This window comes from Microchirus variegatus (assembly GCF_963457635.1).
Source record: "Microchirus variegatus genome assembly, chromosome: 5".
In the NCBI taxonomy this organism is placed as follows: Eukaryota; Metazoa; Chordata; class Actinopteri; order Pleuronectiformes; family Soleidae; genus Microchirus; species Microchirus variegatus.
This window is the reverse complement of record NC_139806.1, coordinates 14,579,751-14,597,274: the sequence shown is the minus strand read 5'-3', so window position 1 is coordinate 14,597,274 and position 17,524 is coordinate 14,579,751. Positions and strand designations below refer to the sequence as shown.

Here is a 17,524-nt window from a genome sequence, read left to right as displayed (position 1 = left end):
CAGATTTCTTTTTTTTAAATTACCTACTGTACGTGTGAAGAGTGTCAGCAGGGAGGCTGTGATGGCAGGTTTTTGCTTTGGTTCAAACCATATCACGTGTGTCGTTTTATCAAACATGTACAGAAACTCCATTATGCTGTTATAATGTGATCCATAAAACCCAGGGGTGTCAAATGTTAATGACCTGGGGGCCAATGAACAGCTAGTCCGGTCAGGAGGAGAAAAAAAACAGATGGGCAACATGTGCTTAATATGACCACACAATATTCCACCGTTATAACGCAATAAAGAAATTCATGATATTTCACAGTAAAAGTGCTTGTTTTGAGGTGTACTTCACAACAAAAGCATATTTATGATGCAAACAAATCTAAATGTAATACATTTAGTACTGTGAACAACTACATGTATTATAAGATCATGTTTTCATTCCAACATGGTGGGCCGCATGTGGCCCGCGAGCCGCCAGTTTGACACCTCTGATATAACTCGACGTATCTGAACACCACAACGCGTCACACCATGCTGCTCACTGTGCACGGTGTCATACGGAGAACCTCTCTGTAGACTTTGCTGACGTGGGGAGAGCCGTTCTTCTTTCCCTCCCTCCCTCCCTCAGTGTGTGGTGACTCACCTGACAGATAGATCTCTGATCTATTCCCAGCGAGGAGCCGATGATGGGCCTGACTGCGCAAGACGGGGGCAGAGCTCCTGCTGATGTGATCGGCACATCAAAGAGAGTCGCAGGAAAACAGACCGGGGCGATTGTGATGACACATCTCCTGCAGCCGAGCATCATCGGCTCTTTAGTTTTCTAGAGTCTGAGGACAAACCGGTAGCAGGGATCAAAAGCTGTGTTCAGACATTGTTTTTGTCCATATTGGATTTTAAAATTATGGGCGTAAAGAAACAATCTGAATTTGTCCCCCCCCCACAAATCTAACTCTTACCACATTTGAGGTTGTGATTCATATCAGGTTTTATAGTTGCATCACAGCCTGAACACTCTGCTGTCACCAGAAGTACTCACTTACGATGCAGAGCACCAACTCCTCCATCACAGAGATTTTCTTGTGCGACAGAGGAATTCTGCACCACGACGTCACAAGGCAATTGTAAGGAGAGTGAGATGACACGGTTTACCAAAGCAGCCCATGAACATGGATGGTCATATCTGGATTGACCAATTCAATTTGATCACAAGGTCTGCCACAACAGAACAGATTTGAGGAAGACAGCCAAAATATAAAAACAGGACAAATACCTCCGAGTTGTACTGCATAAGGAAAGTACTCTGAACCCACTGTTAAACAGGAAGGACCATTCAACAAAACAGCCTGTTTAGGAGATATTTTATATAAATAATAATTAAAAAATATTCACTGGGAAAAGAAACTAAATGGAAATCAGAAATCACCCAACAGGTCAGCAGTGAATCTCAAGACTTCAGTCCGTCAGTCTTTCCCTTTCTTCCCGCTCTGAACAGCATGCAGGTTTTATGTTGGTAGTAGTAAAGTACTATAATTATTCTCATCACAGATTTAAATATAGAATTATTCTGGTTATCTTTTTCTCTTTAATTTTTTTTTTTACACATCACAATGTGTCTCGAAAACTGCCATTAGGGTTCTGTAAAAACAAAGGTGGTCAAAAAAAAACAAACAGAAAAGTGTGCGTGTTGGATGGGTGGGGTACAAGGGTGATGGTATTTGTAATATCCAGTGCGACACTGGACTCTCCGCCAGATGGGACGGAGAGAGGGAAATTACCAGATGACAGAAATGGATGACAGGACCTGAAAGGAGCCAAAACATGGGGACAAAAAAAACCCACAATTTTCACAGCCAGTGCCTCAGTCTCAGAGCAGAAAAAAACCACATTTCTGTCCTCTTTCTCCACATCACTCAAAACACTTCTTCGCATCTTCAAAAGACTCTGCAGACCAGTGGTCCAAGGAGGTATAGGAGCATTAACGTCAGCAGATTTCTCCCATGACTGTCAGGATTCCAGACACAGGACGGCAACAGATAAACCTGAGGAGGACAGAGACACAAGGGTAACAAACTCACAAAAATAATAATTTAAAGGCAAGGGACAGCTTGATTCAACAGGGGGCGCAAAATGAATTTTGATAAAATATAATAGTTTAAAGGACTCGTATTATATCCTATTTCTCCAAGTTAGCCTAGTTCCCTGGTGTGCTAATGAACATGTCTGTGACATGACACATTGGCGTCATATATAACTTGAAGTTTGTGTAGAAGTCTGTGCTGCCAGTGCGGCCAAGAATAGAACTTTTCGTGGACTTCCGGTTTTTGGATTTTGCATAATACGTACGTGCATAATAATATTAACCTCGGTAACGAATTATTTAACATAAATAAATGTCGTTTGTCTCTCCAATCTCTCACGTGCAATCATATTGTGTACTTTCACTAAAGGAAATGAAGGAAGGTAATATTAAATACATGAAACAGGTCATCAAAGTTTTAGTAACCACTCTGCACACAGTTCACTGCTTTGCCAAAATTCAGAATCTCTAAAAAAGGCAAGTTAAAAGGGTTTCCCGCACAAGCGAGCAAAATGTATTTTGTATTACAATACATTTTGCAAAATGTATTATATCACAGATATAAATCACAAAGTGCTTCACAGCGAAAAATAAAAATGCACTCAATAAAACAAGATTTATTAGTACAGTATAAAAGACAAGATTCAAACAATCAGTAAGTAAGAAAGGGCCAGTCTTTTAATCCTTAGATATGGATGTCCCATTGTAGAACTCATATTTCTGCTTGTATTTATTTAACAGATTACACTTAAAATGTAAATTCCATGCATGTTGCACACAACGATGGGTTAAATTATTATATTTTCAAAAACTTTATCTGTGGCCATCATCTGTGTCATTGTGTCTCTGTGGATAAACCTACTGCTCACCCCTGGACGAGTATGACACAACCATAATAAGACAAATGCCAAAAGACTCATACACCGGGACAAGAAAGAGACACACAAACACTGCACAGCCCACTTTATCTCATCCAGGATGAGTCATTGCCTGAGAAAATTAATAAACAGTATCTCCTCTGCACTGCAGCCATGACAAACAGCCTCATGCCATGGGTGGATTTGTATGTGCGAGTTTTAAAGAGCACACTGTGGGTGGTGACTGCAAAGAGAGGAAGACAACCTGTTAAATCGGTGCATACACTTAAATCCTCACCTCCTTTCCGCCTGAATCAGATCGTTCTATCGGTCTTCTGCCAAGACCAGACCAGATCTAGTTTTTATGACTGTATGGGGAAGCACTGATGTGTGTGTCTGTACAGCAGTGGTGAGTCACAGCACTGCCCTGTGAATATCAAAACAGATTCTCTCTCGCTCTCCACGATTTCCTCTTTCATCCTCCTGTCAGATCTTCATCTCTACATCTGTGTCTTTTTCAAATACATCCAAATTCCATCTCGTACTGCTGCACCTTTTTTTCCTCCATCAGTGCTTATCATAATATTTCATTCTATTGAATAAAAGAGTAGGGATGTCCCCATCAGCTTTCTTGGCTCCCGATCCGATTTATCTACTGTAACTGTCTCAATCTGATAGTTGTATTTGCAAAAAAAACAAAACAACAACACATAGCTGCATAAATGTCAGTGAAATAAATAATGTTAACATCTTAGGTTTAGAGAGAAACAAGAACAGACTGCTCTGTAATCAGTACTGCTGCTGCTGCAAAGGCAGCAAGTACCTGCTGGTAGATAAATAGGGAGAGCTTTCCGTTACCTAAAACCACTGCTGTGTGCATATGTGTGTGTGTGTGTGTACACATGCAAAACTGAGAGCAAAATGGTGTAAATACTGATGCTCAACATATTTATATATCTTTATATATCTTTATATATTCTGTACAAACACGGAGGAGTGCTGTTGTGGGAAACTCGATGGACACGTGTATGTGTGTGTAGTTTTCAGGACAGAACTGGACAGGGATCAAAACGAGACATCACACTTAAATATGAGTCATTATATTAAACATAGGTAATATGAAAGGCATCCCACTAGTATAAATAATAAAGTCGAGTTGACTGAAGTGATAGGTGATAAATGAATAAATGCCTAGGTCAGCTCCAAGGCAATTCTTGCGTTCAGGATGTCCTAGATTCTGTTAACAGCCTACACACTCACCAGGTGGGTTGATGCTGAGGGAGGAAGCGGAGGGGGGAGGGGGCGGGGTCATTGCTGCTTGCAGGTGGAGAGCTTGCGGATCTTGCTGGCTGTAGAGACTCCTTTGCGCGAGGGGTTGGACGACGAAGAGGAACGGCGCTCGGCTTTGGCCTTGCTGTTCAGAGAAACCCCCTCGGTCCCATTCACACAAACCGGTTTGGCTACAGCTGGACTGTGATCTGCGGTCCCCTGATCCCGATGCTCCTCGTTCACTTGTCCTAAGCACAAGACACAAAAACGGTCACACTTCTACAAAAGTGCAGACACAAGCACTGCTTTATTGGTTTGTGGAAATGTCCTTATTTTTTTGAAGGAAAAGCACTTTTTTTTTTCAATGAATATAACATTAAATGAATCACTCTATAAATTGTTAATGTGGCAAACGACTATTCTAGCTGCAAATGTCTGGTTTTTAATGGAATATGTACATAGGTGTATAGAGGCCCATTTCCAGCAACCATCTCTCCAGTGTTCTAATGGTACATTGTGTTTGCTAATTGTGTTAGAAGGCTATTGGATGATTAGAAAACCCTTGAAAACCGTTGTGCAATGACGAAAGAGAAAAATTATTATTTTGAATAAAAATCATTATTTCTAATCTTGTCAATGTCTTGACTATATTTTCTATTCATTTTGCAACTCTTTTGATGAATAAAAATGTGACTTTTAATGGAAAACACAAAAAAAATTGTATAGGTGACCCCAAACTCACCAGAGACCTGCTGCTACACAAGCTGTAACTTTTAATAAGGAGCCTTTAAAAAGCAAATGGCTGACAGAAATGCAGCTGCGGCTGTTTGGTTATTCACACTGTTTGAGAAGCATATTTTGTTCTGGGTTTAGGATGGGATGTATTAGTGGCATATTATTGCAACATTTACTTGAAATGTGTGTGTTTTAATCAAAAAGTGTATTTTTCAGCAGCAACAGCAAAACGGCAGATCAGATAACTATGAGAAATTCTGACAACAACCGGAAACAAAAAAAGCCCTAACATTTGTATGACTCATACAGCTCAAGTGCAGAACAGTGAGTGTGAGCAAGTTTGTCATCGGTGTGTGAAAATGAGCTTCTACTCTGCAACAGCAGAGGATATTAACACACAGTGTGGTTACTAATAAAGAAAGAAATGTGGCAAATTAAACTGTTTCTTTTACCACATTTACAATTTTCATTTTCACTCAAACAAAGGCAAACTGTGAGCGAGCGCGTGTGTAGGCGTGAACCCTGGAGAAACCATTCAAACTCCCACGCCAAAACCATTGCAACCGCACTATTTTTAGATAGCTTCAATCGCTTTCTGAAGCTCCATTTGCTTTTTGTATGTGGGGCATCATTTCTCGATACCAAAAACTGACTGGTGCGTTTTTTTATTGTTGGCTTTCACCTAAAGACATATAAAGGATTTGAATTATAGAGGAAGAGATGGACAAAAATAAAACAGGAAAAAATACAATCTGTTTGGTGCCATTATGCATTCATCTCAACTATTAGAGGGCTGATTATTCATGCATTAATAAAGTCCCAATCCACCAAACAAAACAAACTTCTATCAAGCGTAGCATGTCAGGCCAAATGAAAGTGACTCATGACTCAAGTAAATACTTGAGTGTTGAGTGACAAGAGGCAAAACACACAGGGACTAATCTCACGGTGAATGAGAAGAATTAAGAACTCGCCAAAACACAACAAATCCACTAATTGCTTGCATACCGTCCCAGGTTGTAAAAAGAGAAGCAAACGTGTATGAATGATTTAATGGTTTAAATAGCTCACCTGGCACTGTGAAGTCCTGAGTGTATATGATCTCATCCTCTCCGTCATAGAGCTCATCGTCATCCTCCTCTGTGTAACCGTGGAGGTCCTCCAGGTAGGGCACCACCGTCATACTCCGCCAAGGGTCCCTGCTCTCTGAGCTGGCAGGGAAGGACACAGGAGGCTCGGACGGAGGATGTTTCTTACGCACCCAGCTGGCAGAGACGTGGGGGGGGGGGGGATTGACACGTCAGTGACAGACACCACATGTATGTCACACATTAAATTCTTACATTGATACTATAATTCTAGCATGCAACAGGAATATGCTGACATTTATGGAATAGATATCAGTTAGACCCATACAAATGCGTTAAAAACATAAAGGAGACTGTAATGTCATGGGTTTATCTGCAAGTTTGTCAACTTCCCATCTACAGTTTTTTTGACGGATCAATGATTTTTGTGATGGGCAGGTGATCCCCCAAGTATGTTACCATTGAGTATGAATATGCCCCACTGACCGACAACAGTATCAAATTTTTAAGAAAATCCTCATCTATAATAATGGGACAATCTCTGTTATTAGGTAAAACTTTGGTAAAACTCAGACTTAAGCAGAATTTGGCATGTGTATGCAGGATTAGACCCTCTACCACCAGAGTAGGTTTTGGACCTGTATGCATCTGATCCAAATTAGAAATTAACAAAATTACAATTTAAATTTAGTAGAAAGTATTCTGGATCCAGTGGATCAAAATGTAAAAAAGTAAGCTAAAAGGTCCTCCTAGAAAGACAAAGGATGTATTTCTGGTTCTCTATTATCTTGCAAAGCATCTGCCACCTCAGCTTTTAGCTTAGCTATTAGCTCCACCCAGGTCAGTGAACAATGGACGGGGGTTGCCGCACTTTAATTTTGAAGACGGCCTTAGAAAGCAGTAGAGGTAATGGGTTCATCAATCATGACTCAGGAATATTATAGACTGAATGACTCACTTGTGTTGCCTTATGTTCTGTATGGAAAACCTCTTCATAGGATCGTACTCCAGCATTCCTGAAAAACACATCAAAGTGAATTTACTTTGGTTTCTACACTCTTGTGTGGGGACGAGCAGCAAAAAGGAACTTAAATGAATGCAAAGTCATGATTTCCCTTGGTGTCCAGATCTCAATCATCAATGACGTACAGTGAGGAGAAACAGCTCCATTACTGCAATGAAAATGTTATGCCTTATTGGTGGTTAACGTTGGTCGAGTTGTGTGGGAAACACTGAGTGATAAGTCGGCACTGATGCAGTGCGTATCCAGACCTAATAATGTAATTGTCTCCCTGTAGGCAGACTGGCGCGGCATGCAGAGTGCTGATAGTAGTGCTGCGCCTGCTGAAGGACACCTTTTGTGGCACAGGGCTTATTTTAGACCATGTTATTATGGACCATCTCTCGGGTGCTGCGTCATCACACACAGACGTCACACTCTCACACAAAGTGGGGGGGATGGAGGACCAGTAATAGAAAGCAGTTTCTTTTCCTACTCACAGTTAAATATTTGACTGAATGTAACTGAAATAATGTTCAAAACACCTTCATTACAGCGTCATTTAAAAGTGGATTTAAATCCTGATTTTAAGGTGTGCAGAGTGGGTTCCATGAAAGGATAAAAAGCATTCCACCATTAACTGGGTTTCATAGTTGGTACAAACAAACAATCTTCCAAGCATTCTTTCTGGATTTCATGGACATGGTCATATTGCTGCCATTGAAGAGATTATATATATTTGACAGTAAAATAAGCTATTGCAAATGTCATATTTTCTTTTTTTAAATACATATATGTATGTATATAATTTTGTATATACATATATATTTTTACAATAGAAGCATTGCAGCATTCCACTCAAGGCAATGCCTCACTATGATGTGTTTAGTATTCCGCTGCTGGCTCAAGATCAATGGAAACTACGTCAGCAGCTGGAGGGATTTCTACAGATTGGAGAAAGCCTTCCCTGCTGAAGAGTCAGTATCACAGCACCACCTGCTGGACAAACGCAGGGAAGCTCTTATTGCAGCCACTGCAGTAGGGAATTCCTTGTGACTTGCTGGCTGGCTCCAACTCCATTTATACAATTAATATTCTGAAATGCTACATAAATACCCACACAAAAAGGAGAAACATATCAAGAGAGAACTTACCAATAACTTTTGTTAAAATAATGCATGATGCAGTCAGATCTATCCTGTAGTACCTTAACCTCTATAAGTAACACCAACATTTAGAGACAGAGACGTTTAATTCCAACACCAACCTTGGAGCAGGTCCGACAGGAGTGGTCCACACTCCTCGGGAATAGTGTAGTCTCCTTTTCCAATGTTTTCAAATAGCTTATAGATGTTGTCCCCCTCAAATGGATACAGACCCGTCGTGATGTTATATCTAAATGGAAAAAAAGAAGAAGCAGGCATCAAGGAACACAAGTTAAACTACACTGGTTGCTGGTGTGGCACTGAAAAAAACCTAGCAAACAATTTGTCTATAAAACACTACGAATGTTATCCCTGATGTAACTCACAGTGTTATACCAGCAGACCAAATGTCTACTTTAAACCCTGAAAAGGTGTCCAGTCCATTTGCAATCTCTGGAGGCTGAAAGGCCGGAGAGCCTTGACTGGTCCGACAAGTGTCATCCTCTGCAAATGGGTGAAGGGCCTGGAAAACACATGACATTAATTATGAAAATAATAAAAAATACAACATTAGAGTTTTGTTTCTATGGTACTTCTGTAAGATATGCGTTGTAAATCCATCTTTAAACAAAGCAATACTCGTCCAGACTTCCATCCATTAAAACTTGGAGCTGCATGGTGCAGGAACAGCAGCTGTGATTTGCAGATTCATTTTGCTTTGTGTTCTACTGACAAATCATGCTTTTTCTGTTCATTTAATATTAAGCAGAGAAAATGAATTGTGCAGGAGTAGAGCCCACTTCTAAAACTGTGTCTTGCTTTACAAGTGTTACGTCATGATGTAAAATGCGTCATTCCTGTGTGCAGCATGGGATTGTTGCCAGGCAACACGAGTACAAAACACTGCTATACAGTACTAGGATCTTGTTTAGACTGCAGCCCAAATCAGATTTTTAACCATACCCAGATTATATCTAGCTTGATTTTTTGGCAGTCTGGACAGTCAAAAAGCACAAGATACATTTTTACAAGGATTTCTTGCAATCACAATGCATGTGGAAGACTAGACTAGACAACGTTAACAGATCTGATCACTTGCAATATATAATAAACAGTTGGTCAGGAAGATCAGTTTTGACCGGATGTGCTTACAAATCAGATTTGGGTTGCAGTCTAAACAAGGCCTTAGAAACACAGAGAGTTGCGTGGAGCTGATAGGCTTAATGAGCATTGTGTGAAACCATTTAAAAATGGTTTGAATGTAATGGACATTTATTTCAGGGTCTCTGCAGGTCAAACAAGTCTAATTTAAGACTTTTTAAGTCCATTATGAATACAATTTAAGACCCATTTCACAATTTTTTTTTTTTACAAAAGACATGAAGGAAAATTGGAGCCACAAATCGTTGAACTTGCACTTACCCATCTTATGCAAGCAATTCGGCTTAGCTGTGGGCTTTCCTTAAGTTTGCTCCGCTGCTATGCTAAGCTGTAACACACCGCGGTGCGCACACTAGCTAGTGGTGCTCGATAAATTCTCACCAGGCAGCACAGGTGGCCGACTTTAGTTCCGTGTTGTAGTTATGTTATCGCATCCTCAAAAGACTTAAGACCTTTCAAAACTGTATTTAAGACCTTTTATGAGATTTTAGGAGAATTTTAGACATTTTAAGGCCTTAAATTCAAATGATTGGATTTAAGACTTTTTAAGACCCCGCGGATACCCTGTATTTATATGTAAAATGTACACACTACAAGCTTAAGTTGCTAAAACAACGTAGATACAGGAGGGGGAAGAGCATGTCACAAACAACAAATACCATTAACTTGCACACCTCACTTACCTCTGCCACTCCCAGGTCGGAGATTTTAAGTGCCCCGTCTGTGGTCAGCAGCAGATTCCCTGGTTTAATGTCTTTGTGAACTATTCCCTGGCTGTGCAAATATTCAAGGCCATCTAAGAGTTGGCAAAAGTACCTGCAAAGAGAGAGGGACTATGATCTGATGTGCCTTCATCATCACTTAGTGCTTTAGCTTCAGAGGCTTTCTGCAGCAACCACACATTCACACAATGCATGGTCAGTTATTTTAACAGCAGAGGCCCTGCAGTTGAGGATCTAAACTTAGACTTGGAGCAAAGGCTGCAGCTTTGCACAGACTAAATATAGCAGGCAGAGTGAGAGAAAGAGAGAGAAGAGGACAGAGGAAATGAGAGAGACTTACCCGTGAGCTTGAAATACTGGAAACCTTTTCTCTGGGACGCTGTCCAGCATTTCTTGCATCCCACATACGCAATACTCCATCACCATATACGTACGTCAGGAGTCAAGGGGATTTTCCAAACCAAACAAACAGATCTTTTAATTAAGTGAGTCAATTATCTAATGGCTAACACAGATATAATAAGTTATGGAAATAACCCTCAGCAATAACATTTACCGTCTGTAAATCATTGACTATCAAAAATCAGCTCAAATACACAGTCATTTCACAAAAAGTGGATATATTTTCTGTTTCTCTTCATTGTAGAGGACATCCACCAACTGAATGACATTCTTGTGTTGGAGTCTTCTTAGCAGCTGAATCTCCCTATGAATCAACAAAAGAAACACAATTCATGGTAAGAACATCAGGTAAGCAAATAGATATATGCTATACATAATTTAATAGGCCCTTTGTTTGGTGCCAAAGTAGACAGAAGGCTACAAGACGTACACCAGCACTCATATGATATTGATAACATGAGCACAAGCTTTTTACTGCTTCAACACTGATATTTCTAGTACGTTTGTTCACTATACTCACGTATCAGTTTATGAAAGTAAAATACCTAATGTGTTTTAGAAATCAGGCAAACGTGAGTAGACTGTATGATACTGTAATACCAGTCTTTTTTTTTTGCTTATATGGAGAAAAGACAACAATGCACCATGTGGATAAAAAAAAGATACCTAAACTAGGAATCCAAATGCACCCAAAGAGGAAGGGAAACAGACTGGAAACTGGTGTTATTTATGTGAAAGACCATTGTGGGAATCACAGGGTGCGTCACGATACGTGATGCATGGTTTACCATAGGGATGGGAAGATGCCTCTTTTTTGTGTATGATAGCAATATCACAAACTCGAATATCTACCGATACCTATATTAGTTCAATACATAATTTTAGACTATTTATGAACTATGAAGCTTTTAATTCATGTCATTTCAAAGATATCATTTTTCAACTGTGTAACAAATATTGTTCTCCAAAAAGAAGAAACAAACCACCCAAACATCTTCTGCTTAAATGCTTTTGCTAATTTTCATTAACATTTTTTACAGTCTGTGCATAGTGAAGCATGCAATTTATAGGATTTTATATTTTTATCTGTCCGATAACTGATCCAGTGATTTTGACCATTATGGGACCAATACCATCCCTAGTCCACGATACCAATAATATTGCGATAATTTACTGTGATGACATATCACAATACGTCACGATATCAGTCTGATGAATACAACATGGTAGTGAACAGCGCAGGATTTCTCTATTTATTCACAAAACAGAGAACATAGTGCATAAAGTCTATGTATTGAACATGGACGAGGCATCTCTTAGCATAGTTTTCTCCCCCATTATCCCGCTGTAAACACCCTCTTCCTCGGCCAGGTAACTTCCGCCCAAGTTTCCCTCATTCATTTGAGACATCAAGTAACATCAGGCGAGTGAAACCGACAGGGACCATTTATTTTAGAGTGCCTTCATTTAGTTAATCAAAATATCATATTTGCACTGGCACATCGATTATCGTATTACACGAGGACAGACAGCGATATATCACCAAGTCGATATTTTGCCTCGAACGTGCCAGGACAATAAACAACTGATCAAAATGTGCATCAACACTGAGCTGATGCACAGTGCCTGTCTAGTTTATGCCATGTGTGCGCACCCATGTGGCCTACTGTCATTCCGAACAAGGGCATGGCTTTCTTGGGTTGTTGCCATAGAAATGGGAGTGGCATTGCTGGATAAATGCCTGTATGAGCGTGCCCGTCCCCACGGTAACCCTGTGAAAGCAGGGGGTGTGTGGAAGACAGGAATGTTGAACAGAGGCTGAATGGAAAGGCTAGCGGCTACTATGGCATCCACATACAGACAAGCTTTTGCAGGCGCAAGGATACCGCTTGCTTTGGCTATAAAAACATGTGGTCACCGCTATGTGAGAGGGATATAGAAAAAAGGAGCACACAGGAAACACGAACATAGCATTTTCTCACATTAAGGGATACTGCTGAGGTCATATGAACAAAGTGATACAACAATGTCACGACTGCATTGTCCCTAAAACTGTATGTGTATAAACAGGATCTCTTTTAAAAATGAGGAGAAAAATGTTAACAAGGTCGCAAAAAAAACACCACATCACCCAGGGAAAAAGAGAAGATTTGTAGCTAGATATTAGCTTATAATTAACAATATGCATGTTATTATTTATAAACACCTTGGGTTTTTGCACCACGATGACTCTCCATTAAGCTTTTTCCCTTTTTATTGTCCACCTTCACTTGCAGCGAACACAAACCAAGCTGTCATGCGAGACGTTTTCAACTGAGGAACAGTCTGTCCTCAAAGTAGCTTTCTCTCACAAGGACCTTTTATTTATAACCGAGACGCTGAACCTCTAATGTTTTTGTCCTCTGCGTTACATTGGAATATTACATCATGTCAAATGTGGTCTACATGGCACCAGTGAATTTTGATCAGATATGGGTGTATTTCACAACACTCTGACAACATGTCTGTCTGGTCAACACAGGACCGCAGCGTAAGTGGCGTCTCGTAAAAGGACTGAAGGAGTCAATAATTTTTACGGTTTTGATCAGAAAATGATTTGGATTCTTTCATTTCTGCTTCGACACTAAAAGAAGCTCACCAAAGGGATGGCATTTTTGTCTGAAGCTAAAGACTTGCACTTAAATAGCACATCCTCCTCTAACCTCCTCTAACTAAGGCTAAATATTGTAAAGAGGTCTTTATCATACCACCTTTATTTTACATCAAAGATTATATCCTCCATGAATGGGGTTACGTTTTGAGTGCCGTTTGCCTCTTTTAGCAGGATTACTCCAAAACTACTGAACTGATTTCAATAAAACTTTGTTTTTGCAAACACTGCACTCTATTTCAATGTTTAAGTGATAGTGAGAATGGAATGGGGTTGACTGTATGAGGTGATTAATCTCTACATACTCCCTGTACTGTGAAGCAGCCAGAGGTGGGCGGTTTTTTTCGTCAATGGAGTCCAGTGCAGCGAAGTGAGCATTTTACAAAGCGACAAAAACATTTCCTTGAGAAAAAAAAAATGCTGCCCAAAGACAATATTTTAACATATTAAAATGCAGCAGATGTTTGCACTAAGTGAGCCTATTGGTGAAGATACAGCTTCATGATGTTTTTGATTTTTTTTTTGTAATAATTCTTCCCGTTTGGCCTTCGACAGCAAGAGGCATTAATCCCATGAAATTGCTGAACAACCGGGTTTTGTGAGCAGTACAATTCACTTCAGTAACTGTTCTTGGCTACTTGTTTGTGGTTTTCAGCTGTCTTGCTATATTAGCACAATGTTTCTGTTGCTTCCGTCTATCTGCAAAAAAAACATGACTTCCTATGCGCAATGCAGATTTGACAATGGTTTGAATGTTGTTTATATTTTAAAATGACACACCACGTTTTTAAAAAGCTAGATTCTTTTTGTTTTTCCTTTACCCAGATCCTCAGCGCAGGCCAAAAGATAATCAAAAATAGAAAACAGAAAACAAAAATAACTGAAAATGATTGAAAACGCTCCTTGACAGATAATAACCGCCTGATATAACACATACAGTAGCTGGAAATTATGCATAACACCAATTTCTTGGTGCACGATATATTTTTCAGCATTGTTAACTTAAATGTTAATGTTTCCCTAACTTGTCTTTGCCCCATCTACCTAAAGTAAAGCCTGTCACTGATTTCTACACTTCAAACCACCATAGCACACACTCCAGTGGAAATATTCAGCTGCTGCATAATGTTTTGAGTTCCAAGTATCTGTATAACAGACATGGGAAACATGTCATTTATCAACATAAATATGTCCGTCTTTGGTTAAATGATCATGTATGAATGCATGGCAGATTTATTTTACTCTAACTGAACAAAAAATGCAGTTGTCACGCTGATGTTACACTGGTAGAAATGCATTAAATTCTGCATCCAATTTTGTTGTACTGTGTGAATGTGCAATTATAATAAAGATATTTGATTCTATTCTGTTCTGTTATGCATCAACTGAGGAAGAACATGGTCATCAAATTAGAAACAGTTACCAATAAGTGTTTGGAGAAGCTTCACTGAAGTCTGTGTGGGTATTTGACTTGGATCAGAAAAAAAACTGTTATTCAGAGCATTTTAATTTGCAGCCTAAAAAAACCCCACATACAATCCTGCAGCTCTTCTCTCTTTCTGTGAACTCATTTTGACATTTTTCTAAAGCCTTGACTGTAATTAGTACAGGCCTGCAGCTAATGGCTGGAGTAATATTTAATAAACTACAGTGTGATTAAAACCTCTGATATTCATCAGGAAATGGGCCATGTGAAAAAAAAGTAAGAATGCATAGAAATCAGAGGCATAAAAACAGATTAGGAGGAGTGAAGATATTAAGTCTAGACTGCTGATAAAGGCTTCAGCCAATAACTTTATAACTACAAGTAAATAAAGTTGATTCAAATATGTAATTAGACAACATAAGGATTAATGTATGTATTACTAATTTACAAAATCTAACACCTATGGAGGGCTAATGGTTGAATGAGGCACTACAGATGCAAAAACAAATAATTTCAGGGACAACAGACATAATTTTCAACCAACAGTATGTGTTATATTAGGAAAAATAAGCTATGTGATGAATAAATCACCATAAATGTGGCAGTTGTACTAAATGTAAGATATTATAGTTCCCTTTAAGCTACCACAAAAATATATAAATGCAAAAATACGAGAAAGGGGAATATACATTTTAACAACTGTAGTGAATAGTGATGATTAAGCAATGTTAAGAATTGTTGGTTAGGCAAGAGAGTGATGGATAACAGAGTGACAAACGGTAAGTGCAGATACTAATTAATTAAACAATTAAATGCAAGGAAAAAAAAAAACTACTCACTTTTTCACATTGGCTTCTCCATTAGGGATCCTCCTCAACTTCTTCTTCTTCAGTATCTTGACAGCCCTGCGACAAAGTGTCTCTGAGTCCAGCATCTCTTTGACTTTGCCATAAGATCCCTCCCCGAGCAGATCCCCCATCAAGTATTTTCCTATCAGCTTTGCCCGCTTCCGCCGTGGTTGGTAGATCACCTCTGTAGAGTCAATGCGGTGAATGAAAGTATCCATCTCCATCAGTTCATTTTCATTTAGATAGTCAAGATGATGCAGCTCCTCGGCACTCATGATTGACAGTTCAACAGCTACAGATTAAACCCACTGTTTATAGCTAGACTGCTGCTGGAGAGTAATCCAGTGGTAACCTTTCAGTCAGTGAGTATTTTGATTCCAAATGATGCAATACAGACCGATTACAAAATACTGAACATGAGAGAGGGGGTAGTCATGCCTGAGAGTTGAGGGGGAGGTGGGGGATCAATCCCAATTTGTAAACATTAGGACTGTGCGGTGCAGACAGAGATGAACAACCCATCAGGTCCCGTTGAGTTGTTAATGGTTGAGTGCTTTACACTGTACAGTATGTACACGATGTGTGACAAGTGCAGTTGAACACAAGTGAGGAAGATAGTGAGTCTAAAATGTTATTCTTCTCTTCTTGTTGTCACCCTCCTCTATATGAATGCAGCTTCAGAAAGAGGAGAAAAGACCTTCTTCAAGGCTGTGCAGGACAGCACATCTATCGAAGCTTCATGGTGCATAGTATAGTTTTCCTTGCGACATATACGTGCACGGCTGGACTGAACCCAAGCGCAGGTCTACAGCCAAACAGCATGCAGCAGTATCAGTCAAATGTGTGGTGTCAGGCCGGCTCCTGGGAGGCGACTGACTGAACCAGCCGATGTGTCCAGCCGTCCTCAAGTGTCCTCCATGCCACCACGGTCCCTACAGCCCGGTGCCTGAAAACATGAGTCATTTAAACTTTAATTAGAAAACACACATAGCCTTCACTCGCTTCCGAATTAAGTCAGCAATCTAGTATCAAAATATGTTCAGATATCAACATTCATCAGTTCATCTCACCAAATTTCCTAATTTCACACATGTGCATTTCTAACACCGCGCTTTATTTAAACACGTGATCATGAAAGTCACGACTGACAGACTGTTGGGTTAAAACGGGCATTTAAATGTTAACAGTAGCTAGCTGGTAAGCTATCATCTGCTTGAATGAACTAGCTCGCCAGCAGTAGCTTGCACTTTTTGGCTACTCGATAATAAAACATCTGGTGACCAATGCAGGCTTTAACACTGCCGCCTGTATTGACCAGGACACTTTGAATACAAATGCAAATTGATTGTGTTCGGCTGGAGAGGATGAACCAAACGGCGTCACACAACTGCAGCTAGCGGTGGACGTAGCGCTAGCTAGCCAACTTTACCGTGCCTGGAGATTAGCGTTAGCCAACTTCGCCTCATTTGCCGGTGGAACAGAAGAAATCAGCGCGATGGGCTTTGTTCTTCGGTTGCAGTGCTTACGGCTCAAGCTGCAACGACACCAGCATCAATGCGGACACCCAACACAACTATCGACAGAATGCGAAAATAAATCACACGAATCCAGCTATAGTAAGCTAACCGGAGTTGCGCCGATTAGCAAGCCACTCAAATTCCACTGTAAATGGCTAGCTAGCTAGTTATCCTAACTAACTCGCGGTACTGGATCTCACCTAAATCCTCATGAATCCCGTTTTCGTTGCAGGTTGCAATTCCTCCTTGTGTTGCAGTCCGTGGTGAATTAAATGTTTTGATAAGGTCTGGCAAGGTATCAGTTAAATTTTCTGACTCTTCGTGCTACTCTTGCCACTCAGGTTGTCGCCATCTTGTTTACCTCCCCCCAAACTCGCACTGACTGACAGCTCATACGTTAATGCGTCAAATCATAGTTTTTTTTTCCTAGAGGAGAACGTCAACAATGGGTTTGTCATGTTTCACTAATTTCATCATTTTGATTTACTCGAGTAATCTGATGTAATTACATCAAAGGACGGTCCTAAGAGTAGACGTACCATTTTTTTTTTTTTTTTTTAACCAATGATTATTGTGTATCAGTGAAATAAACATTGTAACTGGCCACAAGCACCACCAATAGATACACGCAAT

General features: G+C 39.9%; 1 protein-coding gene across 1 annotated transcript; it reads right to left on the bottom strand.

Moving 5' to 3' along the window:
• Nucleotides 1–1,346: 1,346 nt before the first annotated feature.
• On the bottom strand, nt 1,347–17,227 carry stk11 (serine/threonine kinase 11). Its single transcript, XM_083890108.1, has 11 exons — nt 17,092–17,227; nt 15,366–16,320; nt 10,671–10,754; nt 10,389–10,478; nt 10,010–10,142; nt 8,552–8,688; nt 8,288–8,415; nt 6,979–7,036; nt 6,004–6,197; nt 4,189–4,445; nt 1,347–2,033 (listed from the first exon to the last, which is right to left on the bottom strand). Exons 2-10 carry the CDS (start codon nt 15,647–15,649, stop codon nt 4,237–4,239), a joined length of 1,317 nt encoding a protein of 438 aa, XP_083746234.1. The 5' UTR covers nt 15,650–16,320; nt 17,092–17,227; the 3' UTR covers nt 1,347–2,033; nt 4,189–4,236.
• Nucleotides 17,228–17,524: the final 297 nt, after the last annotated feature.